Below are 23,886 nucleotides of genomic sequence, written 5' to 3'. Positions count from 1 at the left end.
ATGAGAATGAGTTTTAGGGGTTTCCCAAGGTCTAGATGGTCACTCAAGTTGCACCACCAATAGCAATGGGGCGGCCGGTGGAGAGTGCAGGGGCCCAATGTTAGCCAATGGGGCTAAGGGGGCCTTCGGTTAGGGACTGCGGACGTGCAGGGCACTCGGTTGTGGGAACAAAGCTCCTGGAGTTGAGGTCAGCACTGCAGGGGCCAACGACAAGCACAGGAGCTGCAACACCAGTGGAACTGGAGTGGCCAGGTGCTGGGTGCAACCGGGCATCGGGGACCCAGTGCTTTTCAATGGGGACATTCGGTTTTGCTAAGTTGCTGCAGGCTTGGGCACAGAGGCTTCCTGAAGGCGACCACCGGCTGGAAAGGTAAGTTGGGTTCTTGGGGATGCCTGGACACAGTTGCTTGGGCCACCCAATGCCATGGGGTGTCTTCTGACGTTATGTTTTCAGGTCGCGGTCGGGTGGGACCCTTCAGGTTGAGGCTGCAGGTGTCGTCTTAAGGGAGATAGGGATCACCAGATCCCAAGTCAGGATCGCAGGGGAGACCTCCTCGGGGTGTTGGGCCACTCAAGCTGAGCCCGTGGGTGTCGGGTGAAGAATCACGGAGTCGCCAGAATCTGGATTCTGTGGTGAGTCTTTCTTTGAGCAAATTTAGTGCTCACAGGAGACAGAGTTTGTAAGACAGTTGCAGGGCAGGTCCTCTGAGCTCTGGGGATTGCTGGCTGCTGGACTCGCTGGGATGTTTGTTGTAGGCAGGACAGGCCGGTAGGGCTGCGACCAAAGCTGTTGGTGTCCAATTCTTCTTCCTGAGTCAGCACAGCTCTTTGGTCCTTCTTCTTTCTTCCTTGAATCTGAGGAGGCAAGTTTCATGGTTTCCCCATCATACTAAATTTAGGGGCAAGAAAGGGGTGTGCAGGTCGGGACCAGTGGGTCGGGTCCCTGGGGTGGGTACACCCCCAATTATGCCACCCTCCAGTGGGAGGGGGCATGAGCCTCTCCTTCATTGGCTGAGTCCCCTCAGCTTCAAGATGGAGGGGACTTAGATGTGTGCTTCACCTCGCCTCCCCCACCTGAGTTGTGGGATTGGCAAAGGTGGGGACACCTGTCTTCCTAGCTTGCTTTCCTCGCTGATTCTTCTGCCCAGAGTGGGGGCCAGAACTGGTGGGAGCCACTCGCTGGGGGCAGCAAAAGGCAGGGACAGCTTCCACAAGTGGAAGGGCTTTGAAGCTTCCCCTTTCGTGGACCCAGCCAATCCTGGGGGAGGAGGCATGACACCTTTGCCCAGCATGGGCTTTGTTTCTAGACACAGAAAGTGAAGGCTCTCTACCCAGGGGGTCCAGAAACCTGTCTGGTGGTGGCAAATGGCGGGAAGGGCTTGTCGATTTTCAGGGGGCATCTCTAAAATGGCCTCTGAGTGCATTTTACAATAAATCCCATACGCCAATAATCAGAGGCACAGCCTTGTAGCAAAATATTTTTCTTTGCAATAAACCAATGTTCATCCAATAATCTGAATTCAACCCATGTCTTTATATTTTCAACTTCACCCATATTTTATCCATTCATTTGAAAGCCAGCGTTATTCCACATTTTTTCAAATGCTACTGGCATGCCATGCCCATCCAGGCCTTATTAGTGGCACGTAGGGATTAACAATTCATCGTGGTTAGCCTCATATTTTCACCCAAAGGATTTCAGGCTTCTACAACCATTCGTCAGGGGTCATTAAAATAAAAGGAATCAAACATTCTACTCACATAAGACTGGAATTATTAGGAAAAACATTAAGAAAACGGACTGTCAGATAAATATTAATCAATGTGTTTTAATATAACTGATTCTAACATGAATTGATACTCATTACCCCACCCATTTTCATGAACTGTCATACTAAAAATTAAATAAAATAGTTAAATCCATCCTTTTCTGCGAACAAAAATACCCATCATGAATAAAATACTATCAACCCCAAGAGAGTCACTACTTCAAACCAATGTGTTTTTGCATAATCCTGACCCTGTAACGAACAAAAAAAATTGTTGGTTAGGGGTCAGGATTATGCAAACACACATTTATCTGACAGTATGTTTTCTTAATGTTTTTTCTAATGAGTCCAGTCTTGTGGGAACTGAGTAGAATGTTTGATTTCTTTCACTTAGTGACCCCTGACGGAGGGATGTAGATGCCCGAAATGCATGGGGTGAAAATATATGAGGCCAACCACGATGAATTGTTAATCCCTACGTGCCACTGATAACGCCTGGATGGGCATGCCAGTGGCCTTTGAAAAAAATGTGGAATAATGCTGCCTTTCAAATGAATTAATAAAATATGGATGAAGTTGAAAATATAAATAAAGACATAGATTAAATTAAAATTATTGGATGAACATTGGTTTATTGTAAAGAAAAAGATTTTGCTATAAGGCTGTGCGTCTGATTATTGGTGTGTGAGGACGTGCCATACACACAGGGATGTGTGTCATGTTGACTCTTCACTTTTCTTTGCACCTAAACATGCAGTATGCAGTGGCTGTGTGTGTGTTTTAAGAAGCAGGGACTCTTAAGAGTGGCACAATAGGGCCTTCCCTGGTCACAGTGCCCTTGGTACCCATGATACCTTTTACAAGGGGCTTACCTGTGGCCAGGGATGTGCCAATTGTGGAGACAAAGGTACAGTTTTGGGGAAAAACACAGGCCCTGGTAAACTGATGGCAGGGACCTAGGGCACATCAAGTCAGGTTGCATCAGATGTCATGCAAAAATTGGTGGGTAACCATGCATAAAGGGGCACTTTCCTACACTATGTTTGGGCATTAATCTAGAACTAATTAATTGAAACCTTTGCGTGTTAACAAGTGAACAGACGACAAAATAATGAAGTGACTCGGTTAAAATATCATACTGCATAATTTATGTTTTGTTGCCACATAACTTATTTAACCCTGCTGCATAATGTGGTCCACCACCTGCTGTATAATTCTGATGGAAAAGATCATAGTTTTTCGCAGACGTGGGAACTGAGCGATAATGTCCCACCTCTATTGATCAGACTGGGTTTACCAACACAAACTGTGACCGCAAACAACTGTCATTATAACGCCCACTTGGAAAACTAGCATCCAGCCAACGCAGAAATGGAATAATCAGTGCCCAAAACATCACCTAATTGAATCAATCAGTGTTCTACTTCAAACGATTCAAAGCAAACATGCATTATGTAAAGGTTAACGGGGTTTAGATGGCAAAGCAATGCTTATAACTGCACTGTGAGGTTGTGTCACCATTTTGAGCATTTGCTCCGAGATACAGGGCTAGATAGCAGGCATCCCTGGGTGAAAATCAGTATGCTTAGACTTCGTTGTGTGCCTGGATCAAGGGAAAGACCAGCTAATAAAAAACACCAAGGGTCTCAAAGCAGTGGAAATGCTCATTACTAATTTCTATCTAGTACTGTGTTTTACCATATGATTTAAAAAAAAATATTATTGTCTTTGCATGTTTCTGTCCATTTAAAAAAATAAAAATGTTAATGGTATCCTTGTCCTTGTAACAGCTAGACGTGCAGTACTCTAGGAAGACGGCAGATGGGGCCGAGTGACCGCTTTAGAAAAGCTCGTTTCCAAATGAAAGCCCACGCACAGTACTATCTTTTAGTTCACATGGAGTTCCATAACCACGTGTTTTTCCGCCCCAGGCTCCCTCTCCGTTGCTGCATGATTGCGCGTATTGTACTCCACAGAGAGCAAAATGCAGTCGGTCCAGTGGTTGCGCACCTCGACAACACCGGAGGCGCCCTCGGCACCAGGACCTAAACCCTTGACATCTACTCTGCACGTGTTGACGAGAGGACACAAAGCACACACGCCCATACTAACGCACGGGGTCACGATTACCTTTACGTCTAACCCTAGAATGGGCCCCGAAGGTAGCAGCATCTAAAGAGAGGAGTAATCCGAAGAGACCGTGATGCATGCCCCTGGCGGCCATCTTGGGTTGACGACAAAGTGTCTCTTATGCTGAACTAACTACTGAAGAGACTGTACCAAATAACACCAGAAACTACGGGTCTGTGAAGAAGGGATGCGTTTCAGACTATATATATTTATTTTCGATATTTGAAACAGTGGGGCCTAGCTCTGAGAAGCAACATATAGCTGCACATAAACCGTTTTCTACAGAAAGGGAGCATCTAAAAAAGGAGGAAATGCACGCAGAAAAGTGTAGTGTTTGTGGGGGGTGGTCTGAACTGAGCCCAGACTGCAATCAATGAGGATAGAAAGAGTAGGAGAAGTGACGGCATCTAATTGGGACAATACTTGACAGCATTGTGGTAAAGCGATTTTTTAAAATCATTGTTACATTACACAAATTTGTAATTAACTAATAGGGAGAAAACGTGATTTGCCCAAATTTGCATGTCAAGCTGCAGGCATGCCACAAGGCCCCGTTTCAGGTTTACAAGCATCGTATCCACCAAAACAGGAATACATTTAAAATAGATCAAAGTAGTTATAGATTTAGAAGTAGCATTACAAGTGTAGCCAGCAGCCCGACTCACAAAAAAACGTAATCTACACATCGCAGACTTAGCGCTCCAAAATGCAAAATCCAGTGCATATTTATGGATTCAGAAAAATCCTCATCTTATATGCATAGACATATAGAGAAATTGTCGATTTTAATACATTGCTACTTCTGCACATCTTTGTGGATCTGTGCCTGCATATGGCACATTCGGTGTGCCTGTGAAGTGAAATTCAGATGCACAAGAAGTCTTGTGAACGGAGACGAAAATATTTTAGTTTCACATTTCTAGGTTCTATGATGATCTTTTCTGCCCTTACCTTTTCAATAAAAAAATTAAAAGCAACTTTCCTAATAGTTCCATATTTTGGGTCAAAATCTCTTATTTCAATACAGAACCCACCCGCCACCCATCTCCCAATATTAATCAAACCCTCCCTGTGGAGTGATTATTTTGTGATTTACAGCATAATTATTCCATGACTAACTGACTTAATACCAGTTTTCCAATATCCATTCTACCCACCACTATGCAGTACTAAGCCTGAATGAGGCAACACTGGTTGCTTACAATAATGCCATTAGAAGAACAACATTATCTTTAAAAAAATGAAATGCCATTGAATGCTTTCATTAGTTCTCTTTAAGTCCCTTTGTGTAGTACTACAATTCACAAGTTTTTGCTTTATTTTGTCTTGTTTTTCATCCTAAGCAAGGCAAGTAAAAAGTGAAATCATTAATAGTGTCCAAAGATAGCACCAGCCCTATGCACCGATTTCTGCCTCTCCATGGCACTCAGAGAATACTAAGATGAGGAGGTGCAGCTACCCTTACTGTAGTATACACAGAGGCGAAAATGCCATGGGATGCATTCTTTGTGCACCCCTTTGCTCGAAGCCTTCCTGATATAGGATTTAATTTCCCCCTAATAAAGAGTGGGGTGACGTCAATGTAATAGGAATTTGGCTGTTACTATCTGGATAGGCGCACCCTACACACTCACTGGCTTCACATGTTGACCCTGAAGGCTCCCATAAGTGTAGGTGTGGTCACACCTATCCAGGGATGGCAGAGTTATGTGGTGTGCCCGTTTCCAACATATATACTAAACTGGACATGTTAGAGATAGCAATTTTGCTTCTAATGGGGCACATGGACCTCGCCCAAGCACATTGGGGCACAACCGAGGCTATACAACATGCCGCCATAAACGATAGTGATACCAAGATCACCCACATTGCATCAAACTTACAACAGGACAGTTGTGAGACCCAGCTATTTTGAGATATTTTGTTTGCTATTCCTCTGGATGTTACAAACAGCAGAGATATGTTTCTTAAAGCTCACATAGTCGCAGGATTCTACACATAAACTGTGCAGAGCAGTGAATCAAACTCTGAAACACCTGTTCCTTAAAGCAAAGGGAAAGCACACACTCATAAGCAGTCAGGCAGATCCACATTCCCTCACCCCACCTATGTCCCCATGGTAGGGCTCTGCAAACCGTTTCCATCACCTCTGAACGCCTACAACCACACGGGTGAGCTACTTAAATAACATCATGATTTGATATCAAAGCGCCCAGGCCATTTTTTGCTACTAAATTGCAAGTGGATGGAATCACGGTTTACCAACAGGAATTTCAGTAAATCACAACGCCTCTTGGCGATCGCAATTTAGCAAACAATGCTCTTCCTGAAGGCATATTGGCAGAATTGGATGTTTAGCAACAGTGAGGTTATTTTCCCTATTTTCTTATCCTGCTTCTTCTTGCCCTGCAGGAATATTATGTCAACTTACAAAGACCTTGTACTTTCACTGACCTATAAATCTGAGAGCCCAGTTTATATTTCCGAAACACCTTTATGAAAGGCACAAAGAATCAACACATCTTAAATATCCTCATTTTAATACATTAAGCACTTACCCAGCATGCCAATGCCCAGCATGAAGGCATCCATCCCATAAGGCATCACTCGGGATCGGCCCCGGGCAGAGCTTGTCGGGGACATGACCTCCTTTGGCTGAGCTTTCTTACATTCCACCTGCAACAAGTAAAGGGGTCAGTAGGAGAATGGGTCCGATCCTCCCCATCTCCCAGAACCATACAGTGTCCACCAATCTCTTCCACCTACGTCTACCCAAGTCATATGGACCTGCACTTCCTGGTAGGGGACGGGGACCTTTTTTCCAATGAACACCGCTCTACACTCTGGTCAAGATTCCTACCAGTATCAAATTTCTCAACAATTCTGGTTTTGTCTCAAGGATATCTCCAACCATTCTCTAATCCACTCATGAAAACATTTACCCAAAACCTCTTTGTGCTCTCCTTACCAAAACCATTCTTCCCCAAAAATTGTTTGCACCTCATTCCAAAATCTTTAACCCACACCATACCAATAAAATCCCCAAATTCCCTACTTCACCCTCTTCCAAAATCTGTCCACAAACTGCAGCATCATTCATTTTAAACCCTGCCTAATAACTAAACATTACATCTGCAAAAAGCACAATTGATGGACACAATGCAGAATAATGTCATACATTCACCCCAGTACAGAGATCTGGGCCTAAATCCATAGTTCTTTTGCTCCCCGTGCCATTCTAGTTTGGACCCAGCCATATGCAAATCAGTCTTGACCCTGCACCCAATTAGAACAGTCCAGTCCGAACTGCCAGGCCAGGTCCACCCAAGACTGAAAAAAGCATCCTAGGACCGGTTTTGGGGTTTCACCCCTCATCAACCAGAATGTTTTGATTTGCTCTGCATTCCGTTCATCAATTGTGTGTCTTTTGCTTCTTCGCCTTAAGTACGCTGGGTATGCCCAGACGTGGGTACCGGGCTCACTGTGCCACTTAAGCTACCCTGGCTGATGAGGGGTGAAACCCCGAAACCAGTCCTAGGATGCTTGTTTCCATTCCAGGGAGGACCTCTCTTGGCAGTTCAGGCTGGACTGTTCCCATGCGGCACAGGATCAATACTGATTTGCATATGGCCAGGTCTAAACTGGGGCGGCATGGTGAGCAAAAGAATGACGGATTTAGCCCAGATCTCTTGACTGGGGGTGAATGTTTTGATTTGTTCTGCATTCTGTCCATCAATTGTGTGTCTTTTGCTAAACATTACATCTGGCCTTCATTCCACTTTACAATCCCCAAACCCTTCAAATTTGTTGTCATCTCAAGATGGCTCATTTCCTCTATGTTCTCAGTGTCACATTTCATAAAAACCTTATAACTGCAAGCCGCTTCATTACTCAATATTCCATTCCGCCTACCTCCTGAAACACTCCATTTATCAATATTCGCTATTGCACTAAACAGCATACCTCCGAATTGTCCCTGTGCCACTTACACTCACGAAAAGGTCCTTTTTCCAATACCCACTTGCAAAACTATCCAGATCCCAACACTCCCCGTTTCATCTGTGCTTGTTTTATACCTGTTCTAGTAAAACAAAATTCCATAATCACAAGTAGCACAATATCCTCTAGACAATACTCTTCAGGGCATCTGCGATCCCAACTGTATGGCCTGCAGGCTCTCTGGGTCTATACCGCAGTTTATTTTATTGAGGGGCAGCAAGCTTTCACTGACTACTTTGAACATCACGTCACAAATTCACAATTTTGTGCACTGGATTACTTTCCAGGGTCCTCACAGCATACTTTCTCAAGTTTCCCCAGCATCACACAGACCCTTCTTATACCACTACCTAGGGCTCTTGGTTAACCTGTTGAGCCCCTGAGATACTTGAATTCCAACTTTCTGTTTTCCACAGACACTCTGGATTTTACCAACAGGACCCATCCTAAGGTGACCTTCTTATCAACATAACCTCTACCCTAGAATTGTTGAAACCCAAAGTTCCATGCTTACCATCTTGTTGTTTATTTCATGGAAATGGATCTCGCACACCTTCTCGACAACGTCTTCAACTTCAAAAGTTACAAAACCGAACCCTGTGAAAGATGAGAGCGACATAAGAATGCATACTGGAGACCTAATACGAACCACATTAAATGCCCTTTCACAAAAACAAAAGGAAAGAAATGCAAAAAAAGGGTGTGCGAGCTGTTTTGGGGGTATAATAACTTTAAACATCAATAGAATAAGTGAATTGCCCTTCCTCTCTTCATGCGCTTTATTTATTCCTAATCAACTACATGCTCAGATGCAGAAGATTAATTTCATAGTAATAACATACTAGCAGGTGTCAGTGCACCTGACTACGCTATTCCGCTTGCAATGAAAGGACATCCGAGAAAGGTTGAGTTACCATTATAAAACAACTCTGATGAAGATCGGCCCTCCTAAAGTAGTCTGCCTGTGTCTTAAAGACATAGGGCCTTATTTACAGGTTAGAGGAAGCTATACTCAGTCAAACTGTGATGAATATCCAGTCCTCCGTATTAATGCACTAGTAATACACTGAGCAGGGCATCTGCCACGTTAATGACAGAGTATCCTGTCTGCCAAACTCTAAAAAGGCTAAAGTCTCACAAGACTGATTAGTGGCAACCTAGAAATAAGCAACCAAAATGGAAAATTGTATTACGCATATCTATGTCATTATTAGACTGAAAAATTAAAACCTTATGCTGGAGGAAGGGAGAGATTTGCCACTACTTGCACCCAAAAGCAAGTGTGCCTTTGATCCAGACATTGGCTAGTTTGGGAACAGAGGTAGAGCCATCTTTCAATCCAGAGACAAGACCACTCTCAATGGTGCAATGAATGGAACATGATCTGGATGCCTGATATTGTCAAAAATAAGTATTAGTGATGATCTGAGAGGAAGAAAGTCACATCTCACCTACACAATTACCTAGATACTGAGATCTACTTTGATATCACTCAGAATGATTTCAGGGCTTGTCATGCAACACCTCCATACCGACATTCATTAATAGGTGGCCCCTTTTGCCCATTAATGGAGGTTATATCACAACCTTGGGTATATTGGCATGTTGGACTGTTCAATATTATTGTTCACAGGATTGTTGTGGACCACGGCAGCCTCAAGGGAAGGTACAAAGTTGACTAGCCTTGGTAACACTAAATGTGGTTTCAGTGGCAGGGAAGGAAGCATCATAAATACCACATCACTTAAGGTAGTAAAAATAATTACGCTGACTCAGTGGCTGCACCTAAAGGAACATGTCTTGCTAGTGACACACTTTACAGCGTACTCAAAGAAAGACCAAGAAGGCTGACCTTGTTACCCACGAACCACCAGATCACCTTACGATGACATATGGGCCTCTACTGTAATTTCTAAGGGTCGATGTGTACATTAGGTAGCTAGGTGCCACTACCAGCAGTCATTAACTTCATGCACTGGTAAACTGATGACTCAAAGATCTCTGAATCTTTATCAGGCAGCTTTGGGTCTCTGCTGAAGCACAAGTTACTACTTGTGTAACAATATATCAGTAATAAACATTAGTGCTAGATTCCTTATCTTAGAATATCCCCAGGCGTCAGACTGGATCCGGAAAGTTTTGCTTAGCAGTACTCCTGCGCGTCAGTAGGTGGAGTCCTGCGGCTCCGGGTCCATCACTGGTGTTGGAAGCGCAAAGATGACGTCACGGAGAGTACTTAGGCGCCACCATTCGCGCTGATGTCAGTTCTTTACACGACTTTCCGAAGCCTGGAACGCAGAGCCATGCTAGATACTGACCATTGGTGCATAAAACTAGGGCCCTAAAAGGGATGACCTCAACCCTAATAATCAGTTCGCAGAACGGGGAGGATGGGTGGGGCGGTAAGGAATCTATCACTAACTAATGTCTCTTACAGATACGTCGTTACACAAGTAGTAACTTGTGCATCTGAATGAGACATGTTAGTGATAGATTCCTTACCTTAGAATAGATTCCCCAGCAATACCAACCCCGGTGGAGGGTCTGCGAACAAAATTACACCAGAAAGTCACGGAGCACCGAACGGCCAAAGAAGCAGTCCCTCCGGACTTGACTGTCAAGGCAGTAGTGCTTGGTAAACGTGTGCAGCGAGGCCTATGTAGTTGCCTGACAAATGTCTTGCAAGGGAACGCCGCGTCCCAAGGCAGTAGTGGCTGCCGTCGCCCTGGTGGAATGGGCACGCGACCCCACAGGAGACTTCTTCTTAGCCAAGGAATAACATTCTTTGATGCTGAGAACGACCCACGAGAGATGGTCCATTTGTGCACGGCCCAACCTTTTTTGGCACCCACGTAGCCAACAAAGAGCTGGTCATCCACCCGGAACTGTTATGTGCGTCTCAGGAAGAAGGAAAGCGCACGTTTTGGGTCCCTACGGTGGAGCCTCTCTTCCTATCTGGAAGGATGCGGAGGCAGAAAGAAGGTGGGCAAAGTGATGGTCTGCCCGATGTGGAAGGGAGTGACAACCTTTGGCAACCACTTTGTCCGGATGAATAGAAAGGAAAGGAGGTTTAGAAGAAAGAGCCTGGAGCTCACTCACTCTTCTGGCAGAGGTGATATCTACCAGGAAAGCTGTCTTAAGAGTGAGAAGACGTAAAGGACAGTTATGAAGGGGCTCGAAGGGAGCGCACATCAGAAACGTCAAGACAAGGTTTAAGTCCCACTGAGGCATGATAAACGGCACCAGAGGGAACGTGTGCGTAAAGCTTTTTAGAGAACGGTTCACAACTGGGGACTTAAAAAGAGAAGGCTGATCAGGAAGACGTAAAAAGGCGGAAATGGCCTTAAGATAACCTTTGATAGTGCCCAGAGCAGAGCCCTGCTGGGCTAAAGAAAAAAGGAACAAAAGAACCTCGGAAAGAGGGGCAGAAAGGGGATCCACAGCCTTCGCTGTGCACCATGCCACAAACTTGTTCCACCTGCAGGCGTATACCGTTTTTGTAGAGGGACGCCTGGCTGCCAGAATGACATCACAGACTTCGGGAGAAAGATCGAAAGGTGTCAACTGTCACCGCTCAATCTCCATGCATGGAGGTGGAGGCTGGACAGGTTAGTGTGGAGAACCATCTACTACTGCTGCGACAGAAGATCCTCCCTAAGAGGCAGTCGGATCGGGGGATCGGTCGCCATGCTGAGTAGCTCGGGATACCAGAATCTTCGTGCCCAATCCGGAGCCACAAGGATGATTTAGGCCCGGTTGAGCCTGATCTTCTTCAGCACTCTGGGCAGAAGTGGTATAGGCAGAAAGGCGTACAACAGACCACAGCTCCACTCGTGGCAAAAAGCGTCGCCGAACGAGTGCCGCCTTGAAAATTCCAACGCACAGAATTGATGAAATTGCACGTTCTCTTCAGTGGCGAATAGATCTAACCAAGCCGCTCCCCACTGCTGAAAGAGACCTTGCACCACGTCAGAGTTCAGACGCCATTCATGATCCATCAAGCACCGGCGGCTGAGTTTGTCCGCCCTGGCGTTCAGAGAACCTGCCAGGTGTTGAACCACCAAGGTACTGCCTTGATGAACACCTGCACTACGCTTCCCCGGATAGAGGGAAGGAATGCCTTCAGTGCAAGTCGGATCGCCCGCAACTCCAAAAGGTTGATGTCGAGCCAGGACTCCGCCGGAGAAAACAGAGGCCTCTGATCTCTGCCTCTCCCAAGTGGCCACCCCAGCCCAAGAGGGACGCATCCGTCACCACTGTGTGCTCTGGTTGGGGAAGGGAGAGGGAACTGCCACTGACCCAATCTCGATTTGTGAGCCACCACTGCAACTGGTGAGCAGTGCCCTCCGAGATCTGGACATGATCGGACAGTTTGACCTGATGCTGCGCCCACTGGAACTTCAGGTCCCACTGCAGAGCCTGCATATGCCATCTGGCATGTGTCACCAGCAGGATGCAGGAGGCTATCAGGCCCAGGAGCTGTAGGGTCATACTGACTGAAACCCAGGATAGAGGCCGAAAGTTCGGAATCATAGCCTGAATATCCCGGACTCGCTGCTAGGAAGGATAAACCCAAAACAGCATAAAATCCAGAACTGCTCAAATGAAGGGGAGCTTCAGAGAGGGACTCAGGTGCGTTTTCGGCACGTTGATGGAGAACCCCAGCAACTGCAGGAGGTCGTCTGTCGTCTGAAGGTGGTTGACGACTGCCTGGGGCGAGCCCTCCTTCAACAACCAGTCGTCGAGGTAGGGGAAGACCGACACTCCCGACCTGCGCAGGTGAGCCGCGACCACCGCCATCACCTTCGTGAACACCCGAAGGCGCTGGTAAGGCCAAAGGGGAGCAAGGCAAACTGAAAATGCTCCTGGCCTACTGTGAACCGCAGGTAACACCGGTGGGCCGGTAGGACGGGGATGTGAAAATAAACGTCCTGAAAATAAACGTCCTGCAAGACCAACGCTAGCATCCAGTCTCCAGCCAGGACCTGAGCCAGAATCAGTATTTTGAATTTCTCCTTCCGGAGGAAGCAATTGACGTCGCGGAGGTCCAAGATGGGGCGAAGGCCCCCCTTGTCCTTCTTGGGGAGCAGAAAGTAGTGGGAATAACAACCACTCCCTACTTCCAGCCCAGGAACGCACTCGATGGCCCCCATGGCCAAGAGGGCCGTGACTTTCTGTTGGAGAAGAGACAAATGATCCCCCGACATGCTGTGGCACCGAGGCGGCATGGCTGGAGGGGAGAGCTGAAAGGGAAGGGAATATCTCCTGTAGATTATCTGCAGCACCCACTTGTCGGATGTAATTTAGCGTCAGTTGCGGGCGTAGTGGCAGACCCGGCCACCCACCGGCGTGGAGTACTCCCTGAAGTTCGGATTAGGAAGGCTTGGAGGTGGAAACAGTGGGGGTAGAGGTGGACTGGTTCCCAGACCTGCCCCAGCGGAAGCCACTGCCGCTGCCGCGCTGAGGTTGCTTCTGCACAGGCTTGTTGGAGGGGTGAAAGGAACAAAACCCAGGAGTGGCAGGGTTCTTCGTAGAAAGACCCACGGTCTTGGCGTGGCCGGTGAGTTCTTAAAGCGCTCTAGTGCTCATCGGCCTTATCGCCAAAGAGGCGGGAGCCATCAAAGGGGATGTCTATGAGCGAGCCCTGGACATCGGGCGAGAACCCAGTCAAACGCAACCAGGCGTGGCGCCGCAATGCCACAGTGGAGAAAATTGCCCTGCCCAACGAATCAACGGTGTCCAAACCACACCTGATGGCAAACGAGTCCAAACCACACCTGATGGCAAACTTAGCCACATCCTTACCCTCAGCAATCGCTTGGGAAAGGATAGCCTGCACCTCCTCAGAACACTGAGGCAAGACCTGAGCAACGGAATACCACACTGCAGGGGAGTAATGGCCCAACAAGCAGGTGGTGTTAACCGACCGCAGCCCTAAGCTGGCCGAGGTGAACAACCTCTTACCAATTGTTCCAGCCTTTTAGAGTCCTTATCCGGCGGAACCGTGGGAAAGGCACTCTGCGACGTCGAGGCCTGATTGACCAGGCTCTCAGGCGTAGGGTGAGTGGTCAAGAAGGCGGGATCTCCAGGCGCCGGGCGATGACACCTGGCGACGTTTTAATCCACTGGCGCCCTGTGGCCGGCCTCAACCAAGTGCCCAAGAGGACTTCGGTAAGGGCCTCATTGAAAGGGAGCAGCGGCTCTGATGAAGCAGACGCCGTCTGGAGCACCTCTATAAGTAGGTTGGTTTTGAGGGCCACTGTAGGGAGGTAGAGATTGAGAGCCTCCACAGCCCGACGGAGCACCACGGTGTAGGAAGCACACTCCTCTAGTAGGAGGAGAAGAGGCAAACCCCGGGTCAGAAGAAACATTGAGGTCGCCCGTGTCTTCCAGGTCGTCCACCTAATCTTGCCTGGAGTCAAATTGTCGGGCAAGAGGGTCCTCGGACCCGTCCCACTCGCCGTCCGCCTCTGGCGTAGAGGGAACCGGTCACAGCGGCAGAGACCGAGCAGGAGAAGAGACGAACGGGCCAGAGCCGCTTCCCAATTCAGATCCCAGGTCGGAACAAAAAGAGTCCGGGAACCGGGGTGGGATAAACGGCACCCAGTGTGGCACCGGGGGTGGGGCCGAGGGCGGCGCCGAAAGTGCTGCGCCTCGTGGCGCTGGGCCGGAGCCAGCGGCGTAGGATCCTGTGGCGCGGGAGCCGGTGGCGGAACCACCGGGCCAGCTGGATCTGTACGCGGGACCGCAGGGTCCCCCTCGTCCGCCTCCGAGGAGCGACGGGGGGACGTCGGAGAGCGAACACGCTTCTTCGACTTCTTTTTATGGCATCGCATACCAGAATCCAAAGGCGAAGACTTGGAGTCAGAGGAGCGACGGCCTGAATCCCGCGAGCGGTCACGGGAATGACTCCTGGACCCCGAGAGGTGGTGTGACGAATGCAGAGCCTCCAGCAATTTCCGACGCCGCTTCCGCAAGGCTTTCGGGGCCATGGCTCGACAGTCCCGGCAGTCGTGATCTGGCTCCAGGCAGTAGAGGCACACATTGTGGGGGTCCGCCACCGACATATTACGGCAGAACGTCCCACAAGACTTAAAGCCAGGCATCCCTACGTGCACCAGGAGAAAAAAGGGGGAGACAAAAGTCTCAATAGAGTAGTCAAAAAGTGACTAAGGTACGTGCTCAATCCGCATCTGCGCTTGCTGGCGCAGAAAAAGAAAGAACTGACGTCAGCGAGCATGGTGGCGCCTAAGTACTCTTTGTGACGTCATCTCGGTGCTTATGACGCAAGTGACGGACGCAGAGCCACAGGATGCCACCTACTGACTCGCAGGGGTACTGCTAAGCAAAACACTCCGGATCCATTCTGACGCCTGGGGACATTCTAAGTTAAGGAATCTATCTCTAACGTGTCTCTTTCAGATGCAGTTTTATAGGAGAGGGAATAAGATGGATTTATAGCTAAATTGCAGATTGTGGAACTACAAAGACTTTACTTTTGTTCCTGGTTTACACACCTAACCACAGAAGGGCCCAATAAAGAGTTGACTCTTGATTCTGGTTTGCCAATAACTGGAGTTACCAGATGAATCTGGATTATGAGTATTATTTTGTCTCTGATACATTCCCAATCCGAATTGCTCAGATTTACTCCTGTCAGAGTTGGCGGGTGAGTAAAGGAAGAAAAATGCTACTTACCAGTATGCATCTGTTCTTGGCATGTAGAGCTGCAGAGTTACACACTGTGCATAGATGGCCACCTAGTGTTGGTCCCGGATGCTTGCAGTTTGTTTTTGTCGTAGAAAAGTCTTTGGAAGTCACGGGATAGGTTACTCCTCCTTTGGATGATACTGCGCATGGGCATTGGCTCCATCCCCAGATTGTTTTTCGCCATTAGGGAAGTGATAGAGCTGTACAAGAAGTAATGATGTCCATATGGTTTGTATCTAATTAAGATAATACTGGAACAGATAAAGGTAGCCGAGGAAGCGGGTGGACGTGTGTAACTCTGCAGCTCTACATGCCAAGAACAGATGCATACTGGTAAGTAGCATTTTCCGTTCGAGGCATATGAGCTGCAGATTACACACTGTGCATAGATTGTATAGCAGTAACCACCTTAGCGGCGACCACCCGTATCTATTGCAGTTGTTTGAAACAGTGTTTTTAGTACAGCCTGGTCCACAGTCGCTTGTTGCTTAGTTTGAACATCTACATAATAGTGTTTTGTGAATGTGTGCGGTGTATACCATGTAGCTGCTTTGCATACATCATCTAGGGGAATGTTCCCTAAGAATGCCATTGAAGCCCCCATTTTTCTTGTAGAATGGGCTTTTGGAGGAATTGTTAACGTACGTTTGGCTTTATGGTAACATATTTGTATGCATTTAACAATGCACCTAGATATCCCTGATTTTGATATGGGGTTGCCTTTACATGTTGGTGAAAAAGACACAAAAAGCTGTTTAGTTTTAAGAAAATGTTGTGTTCTTTCAATGTAGTACAGTAACGCACATTTGACATCTAAGGTGTGTAGAGCTCTTTCTGCGACTGTTTGTGGCTGCGAGAAAAATACGGGCAGCTCAACAGATTGATTTAGATGGAATGGTGAAATTACTTTTGGAAGGAATTTAGGATTAGTACGGAGAACCACTTTGTTATGATGCATTTGCAGAAAAGGTTCTTGAATGGTAAATGCTTGCAGTTCACTGACTCTTCTGAGAGAATTAATAGCTACTAGGAAAGCTACTTTACAAGTTAGGAATTGCAATTCACATTTGTGTAAGGGTTCAAAGGGAGGTCCCATTAACCATGTGAGAACAATGTTTATGTTCCACATGGGTGAAGGTGGTGTTCTGGGAGGGATTATTCTTTTACTGACTTGCATGGTGTGATGCAGTAGGTGAGCTCCCCAGCCGGAGAGCGACGCATCCGCTGTCATGATTATTTGAGGAACTGGCTCTAGAAATGGTCGGCCCTTTGAAAGGTTTTTGGAGTTCCACCATTGCAGAGAGCAATGAGTCCGACTGTCTACCAACACTAGGTTTGTTAATTGACTTTGAGCCTGGTTCCATTGGTGCGCTAGGCACTCTTGAAGTGGACGCATTTGCAGTCTTGCATGAGGTACTTTAAATATGCTAGATGCCATCATTCCTATGAGCAACAAGCATTGGAAATGCAATAGGTCTCACATTAGAAAAGTTGGAGCTATTGGTCTTGTAAATGACTTTTTTTTTATTTATGTGTTGTTTTTGAAAATAGCTAAATTAATAGCTTTGTCATTTACAATGCCAATAGTTATAACTTTTGCAAATGTGACACCTATAGCATTTGTAATGCAACATGTTTTGTATTTACGTGACTTAGATGTATTGATATTACAAATAACAATGGCTTTTAATTTTTTTAAATAATTAATACTTAAATAATTTATTTAATTTATAATGGCAATAGCCTAAACTTTTGTAAATAACTTTTGTGAAGAATATGTTCAGTGTATTTTATTGTGACGAAAATCCAAGAACAGAAGTGAATTATTAACATCTTTTTGTGACATTTGTAATAAAGCTTGAAACATTGAGAGAACATATTTGAACCAGTGATGCTGTGGTGGTGCTGAGTGATGCTGTGGTTACGCTGAGTGATGCTGTGGTTGCGCTGAGGGGTGCTGTGGTTGCGCTGAGTGGTGCTGTGGTTGCGCTGAGTGGTGCTGTGGTTGCGCTGAGTGGTGCTGTGTTTGCACTGTTGTGAAATAAAATCCAATCACCCTCAAGATGTAGGAATCAAAGAAATGCAGCAGGTGAGGTGGAATGGATGACATAGTGGGAGCCATGATGCCTAAGAAAGATATAGTCATGGCTGGGGCAAGGAAATATCATCGAGTATAAACAGTTTGAATCATAAACAGTCGTCAATGAATGAACAAATCTCAGTGTTAGAGACCCCGATGGAGTATCAGCAAGCAGCGCAGGGTGTCATGGGTCAAGTGAAGAAACGGAACACCAGGGCCACATGCCGCAGAGAGCTAGCGGGCGTGGCTGAATTGCATATTGAAAAACATAGGGACATCTTACAGTGCAAACGTAAAGCAGCGACGTAGCGATAAAGCATGCGAGCAAGGGAAAATATATAAGGGAGGAAAGTATAAACGGTGTGCTCAGTATCGTAGTTGTCAAGCGTTCGAAGTGCATATAGTGAGAACGCTTGTAATTAAGGATGGAGACACAAATCAAGGTGCCATGCAGAAACAGAGCTATATATATATATCAATAGTGAAGCTATTAAAATAGCAAAACCAACAAACAAAATGCGAGCGGAGCGAAAACCAATCACTACCTGTAAAGAGCGCATATCAGTGGGCTTACCTCAAATGACGGTCTAAGCATATTGGCACTTCCTGAAGTGATAGGATTTGCAATCACAAGCTCCTTATATTATGCAAGCCAAGCGCGCGAAAACCTAAATTGGAAGAGGGGCAAGGAAAAACAAGCAACGAGGGGTGGGGAGGAGGGTGAGGAGCTCACAAACTCAAGCAATGAGGGGGGAGGGGGGTGAGGAGCTCACGCACTCAAGCAACGAGGGGGGAGGGGGGAAGGAGCTCACGCACTCAAGCAACGAGGGGGGTGAGGAGCTCACGCACTGAAGCAACGAGGGGGGAGGAGCTCACGCACTCAAGCAATGAGGGGGAGGAGCTCATGCACTCACTCAAGCAATGAGGGGGGTGAGGAGCTCACGCACTCAAGCAACGAGGGGGGAGGGGGGAGGAGCTCATGCACTCAAGCAATGAGGGGGTGAGAAGTTCACGCACTCAAGCAACGAGGGGGGAGGGGGGTGAGGAGCTCACGCACGCAAGCAACGAGGGGGGAGGAGCTCACACACTCAAGCAACGAGGGGGGCGGGTGAGATCACGCCCTCAAGCAACGAGGGGGGAGGGGTGAGGAGCTCACGCACTCAAGCAACCAGAGGGGGGAAGGGGGGTGAGGAGCTCACGCACTCAAGCAGCGAGGGGGGAGAGGAGCTCACGCTCGCAAGCAACGAGGGGGAGGGGGAGGAGCTTACGCACTCAAGCAATGAGGGGGGGCGCGGGGTGAGGAGCTCACGCACTAAAGCAACGAGGGGGGAGGGGGTGAGGAGCTCACGAACTCAAGCAATGAGTGGGGAAGGGGGGTGAGGAGCTCACGCACTCAAGCAACGAGGGGGAGGGGGGAGGAGCTCACGTACTCAAGCAACGAGGGGGGTGAGGAGCTCACGCACTGAAGCAACGAGGGGGGAGGAGCTCACGCACTCAAGCAACGAGGGGGGTGAGGAGCTCACGCACTTAAGTAACGAGGGGGGAGGAGCTCACGCACTCAAGCAACGAGGGGGGAGGGGGTGGGAAGCTCACGCACTCAAGCAAAGAGGGGGTGAGGGGGTTGAGGAGCTCAGGCACTCAAGCAACGAGGGGGGGTGAGGAGCTCACAAACTTAAGCAATGACGGGGAGGGGGGTGAGGAGCTCACGCACAAGCAATGAGGGGGCAGGGGGGAGGAGCTCATGCACTCAAGCAACGAGGGGGGTGAGGAGCTCACGCACTGAAGCAACAAGGGGGGAGGGGGAGGAGCTCACGCACTCAAGCAACGAGGGGGGTGAGGAGCTCACGCACTCAAGCAACGAGGGGGGGTGGTAGTGAGGAGCTCATGCACTCAAGCAACGAGGGGGGAGGGGGTGAGAAGCTCACGCACTCAAGCAACGAGGGGGGAGGGGGGTGAGGAGCTCACTCACTCAAGCAACGAGGGGGGGAGTAGCTCACGCACGCAAGTAACGAGGGGGGTGAGGAGCTCATGCACTGAAGCAACGAGGGGGGGAGGAGCTCACGCACTCAAGCAACGAGGGGGGTGAGGAGCTCACGCACTCAAGCAACGAGTGGGACGGGGGTGAGGAGCTCACGCACTCAAGCAACGATGGAGGAAGGGGGATGAGTGTCGAATAAAGTGAAGTGTAAAGGAAATTAAATTCAGGATATGATCTTTATATATAACATACGTGAATAGTTAGATAGTTTTCATTGCAGCCCAGTCAATGAGGTTTACCATATGGTTTCTTTCTAAATGGTGCTCCATTCAATCTGTGCAAGCCCTTTTTGTTGGTGCAAAGTTCCTGTTTGGATTGCAGTCACGCATTGTGCAACTATAAAGTTTTTTGCATGTAACTATTTACTTGTATTTTTTTTGCAAAGTACTGTAGGAATGCGGCTTATATGAACATGTAAATAAATACTAAAGTGAGGGTAAACAGCTGGATAGCAATAAAAACGCATGAAGCAAATTGTCTAGGGCGGTTGGGATAGACTCGGAGGAAAGGGCATTGGATTAATCTCACTTAATGACAATGCATTGTCTCAACGGAGCAGTAAGAGTTGCACTGAATTATTTCCTCTTCTACGGCTCACAGTGCTTCTTTGTAAACGCAAGGGTTGGGTGTGGAACGCTAGCTGTCTTAAAACGCTTGGTGTTAGCACCATTGTTATCAGAGAGGTTTGAGCCCCGGAGAGGCGCGGAACAAGTAGGTGTGAAGAGCAGGAGATCGCCATCTTTATGACACACACGCGCGTGCTCAGGGTCACTGATACTGAGGAAAGAACCCGACCCAGAGTCACAGGACGAAATAACGGGCGGCGAGAGGGGAGGCAGCGGAAGGAGTAAGTAATGGCAGAAATAAAACGCTGGTACCGGAGAGTGGGGATGGGCACCGGTGCCGTGTTCTAGAGCCTGGCCTGCCATGAAGGGAACGTTTTAATGCTTTTTAAGGATCGAAATGGGTATAGCGAGGTTTTTAAACAAAGCCGAAGGAAGCACACGTGGCCTGTTCATTTCTTAAATGAGCCAGATTACTGTGCAGTACATAAAGTGAATGGAACCATTCTCGCTTGGCATCTCGGTGTGAAATTATGTAGACTCATGGCGTGCAGTTAGTTAGGGTAATGGGCCCTTGTCACATTATTTATAACTCTCATTAAAAGAGTTTTGCAAGTCGATGATTTCATGCCTAGAAGCAGAAAAGGAAGTTACTGACACGACAAATGGGAGATGAATAACCAAGGAATTCAACACCTTTTCTGGAGGAAATGGACACCTATGTGGGCACAAAAGTAATTTTAAATGTGGCACCAAATAGCAAATGGATTCCCTGCCATGTGTGCCTGTATGTTTGTGGGTTCGTGTGCAAGGGTGCCTGTGTGTCTGTTGTGTCTGGACGCATGTATGTTTGTTAGTCCGTGTGCAAGGGTGCTTGTTTGTCTGTGCGCATGTATGTATGTTGGTCTATGTGCAAGGGTGCTTTTGTGTCCGTTGTGTCTGTGCGCAGGTATGTTTGTTGGTCCGTGTGCAAGGGTGCTTGTATGTCTGTGCGCATGTATGTTTATTGGTCCGTGTGCAAGGAAGCTTGTGAATTTGTACGCATGTGTGTTTCTTGGTCTGTAAGCAAGGGTGCTTGTGTGTCTGTGTGGATGTTTGTTTGGGTCAAGAGAGCTTGTGTGCATGTATGTTTGGTGAGGCGGTGAGAGAGAAGCTCACAACAATGTCCATCAAGAATGGGAGGAGGAGAGAAGCGCGCAAAGGGGGTGGGGCAGCGTCTTTGGGTGTGGGGCAGCGGTCTCTGTGGTGGGGGGGGCACAGAACCCGGAAAGGCAGATAAGTGTTTAGGAATGGGGGCACGGACAGTGGAGGAGGGCGAGAGCTGATATGTGAGAGAAACAGAGACAACAAATGCTGCAAAGAGCAGAGACGGAAATATGTGGAAGGGAGGGACTGTGAATGTAGGGGGAGGTAGGCAAATAGAGGGAGGGAAGGACTGAGGCATGAGAAACGAGCGAGGGAGAAGGGTAGGCGGAGAGTGAAAAAAACAAGCACAAAAAAAATAAAACGAGACATGGCCTGCAGGCCGTGAAAGTGAAAGTACGGCCAGCCGGCCATGAATAACTAGGGGAGGAGCAGCCAGGAGAGAGCAGGAGCGGAGGCACCAAGCTGGGGAACAGATGGCTGGCGATTTGATGATGTGCACGCGCATTTTAGCTCAATGCGCTTGCGCATTGACCTAAAGGCGTACAGGCACAGCATCAAATCGCCAGTCTAGTTAAACTCTGTTTAAGCCCCTATAGTCTCGCAAGCTCAATGCACATGCGCATTGACAGGCGAGACCTAAAAACCACAGTTGATGGACAGAATGCAGAACAATCTCATGCATTCACCCCAGTACAGAGATCTGGGCCTAAATCCATCGTTTTTTTGCACTCCACACCACCCCAGTTCAGACATGGCCATATGCAAATCAGTCTGACCCTGTGCCTCATGGGAACAGTCCAGCCCGAACTGCCAAGCCATGCCTTCCCTGGACCGGAAACAAGCTTCCGAGGACCAGTTTCTGGCATTCCAGCTGTCTTCAGCCCGGCTTGCTTGAATCCAGGAGGTGTGGAGAGCATGGGACTCACGTCTGAGCATATGCATCCCACTTGGGGTGACAAATGCAACAAGCATTTGCAATGCAATAGGTCTCGCATTAGGAAAGTTTGAGCTATTGGTATTGTAAATGACACATTTTTTATTTATGTTTTGTTTTTGAAAATAGCTAAATTAATAGCTTTGTCATTTACAATGCCAATAGTTATAACTTTCGCAAATGTGACACCTATAGCATTTGTAATGCAATATGTGTTGTATTTACGTGACTTACACGTATTGATATTGCAAATAACAATGCCTTTTAATTTTTTCAATAATTAATACTTAAATGAAGGTTATTGTAATTTATAGTGAACTTTGCCCTGAGGGCCTGTAACGGGCGCACCCCATCCGATACCCCTTCAGATTTGTGGCTTCTGACCCAGATGACATCATAGGATATAATTGTTATGGCATCATTGTGGCCAGCCTTAACCACACTTAACCCAGTGTCATTTACAGCATCGTGACAAGCAGCAGTTTCGAAACACTGGACAGTCTTCAGTTGGTTGCTGGTCATGCTCATCCCATCGCATACAGTTTTTACCTAATGGGCTACAATCAAGAGATTTCCTAAAAGAAACAAGGGGGCTTCATTAAATAAGTATACTATTGGGGTTCAAAAAAAGTAGTAGCCAACTCTTTGACTAAGTGGGGAAGGTACTCTATAGGTTACATATCTTTTTTTTTTGCTTCCTGAGATCATGCTATGTAATGCAACCTTTATCTCTTGTGTATAAGTAAAGCGCTCTCATACCCACGGGTCAAGCTAGCGCTATATAAAACTTTTAAAATAAAAATAAAAATTCCCAGCATCTCCAAACCCCATAACAGCATTTCTCGCTCTTCCAGTATGACAAGCCCCCTCCTGAGCTCACTTGTCCCGAATGATGGTCTGCAGCTCCCCGATCTGGTCGTTGATGGGCACCTTGAGCTGGGGCCCGATCTGCTGTGCCAGGAGCTGCTCCTCCTGCTCCTGTTGGGCGGCGCTGCTCCCATTGTCCTCGCTCCCGTCGCTGCTGGCGGGGGACGACCCGGTGCTGCCGCCTGCATCTAGGACGTCGTTCTCTACCGACTCCGCAAACCGCAGCTGTTTGTGGGCAGCGGGTTCCGCGGGCCCCGAGGCTGGCTGCTGGTTCTGGCAGGGCATGGTCACAGCAGGGGCGGGGCTGCTGTTAGAACAGCGCGGTGGATCCGCGGCCATGCGCCGGGCCGCCGGTGTTAGTACGGAGAGCAGCGGCGTGTCTAGCAGCATAGACATCGAGGACGGATATGCCAGGGTGCCCAGAAGCAGCTCTGAGCGAACGTGGCGGCCATCTTTGAAAGGAGGGTTTCACGTCTCTGTTGAAACAGAACTATTCTTGAGCGGCCATCTTGGTGTGAGCGATTGACTGTTCAGTACATTGCAGTAATGTATACTTTAGTGCTGTTTGTCTATTTCAAATGTTCCAACGCTATGGGAAATGTATGCACTATATAACTAAAGATATCTGGATATACACGGAAGACTTTATC

The 23,886-nt window shown here is 47.8% G+C and overlaps 1 protein-coding gene across 5 annotated transcripts in view; it reads right to left on the bottom strand.

The window, feature by feature from the left end:
- The window catches only part of MSI1 (musashi RNA binding protein 1), a 155,698-nt gene that overhangs the window by 26,683 nt on the left and 105,129 nt on the right, over positions 1-23,886 (bottom strand). For all 5 annotated transcript variants that reach the window (XM_086942857.1, XM_086942858.1, XM_086942859.1 and 2 more), the window contains 2 exons: positions 8,413-8,495; positions 6,458-6,575 (listed from right to left, as the gene is read on the bottom strand). In XM_086942857.1, coding sequence (XP_086798983.1) covers positions 6,458-6,575; positions 8,413-8,495 — 201 coding nt within the window. The remainder of the gene's footprint in view (positions 1-6,457; positions 6,576-8,412; positions 8,496-23,886) is intronic.

The sequence above is a fragment of the Lissotriton vulgaris genome, chromosome 11 (assembly GCF_964263255.1).
Source record: "Lissotriton vulgaris chromosome 11, aLisVul1.2, whole genome shotgun sequence".
Lineage (NCBI taxonomy): Eukaryota > Metazoa > Chordata > Amphibia > Caudata > Salamandridae > Lissotriton > Lissotriton vulgaris.
The sequence above is the reverse complement of the archived record's forward strand: the minus strand, read 5'-3'. Positions and strand labels throughout refer to the sequence as shown.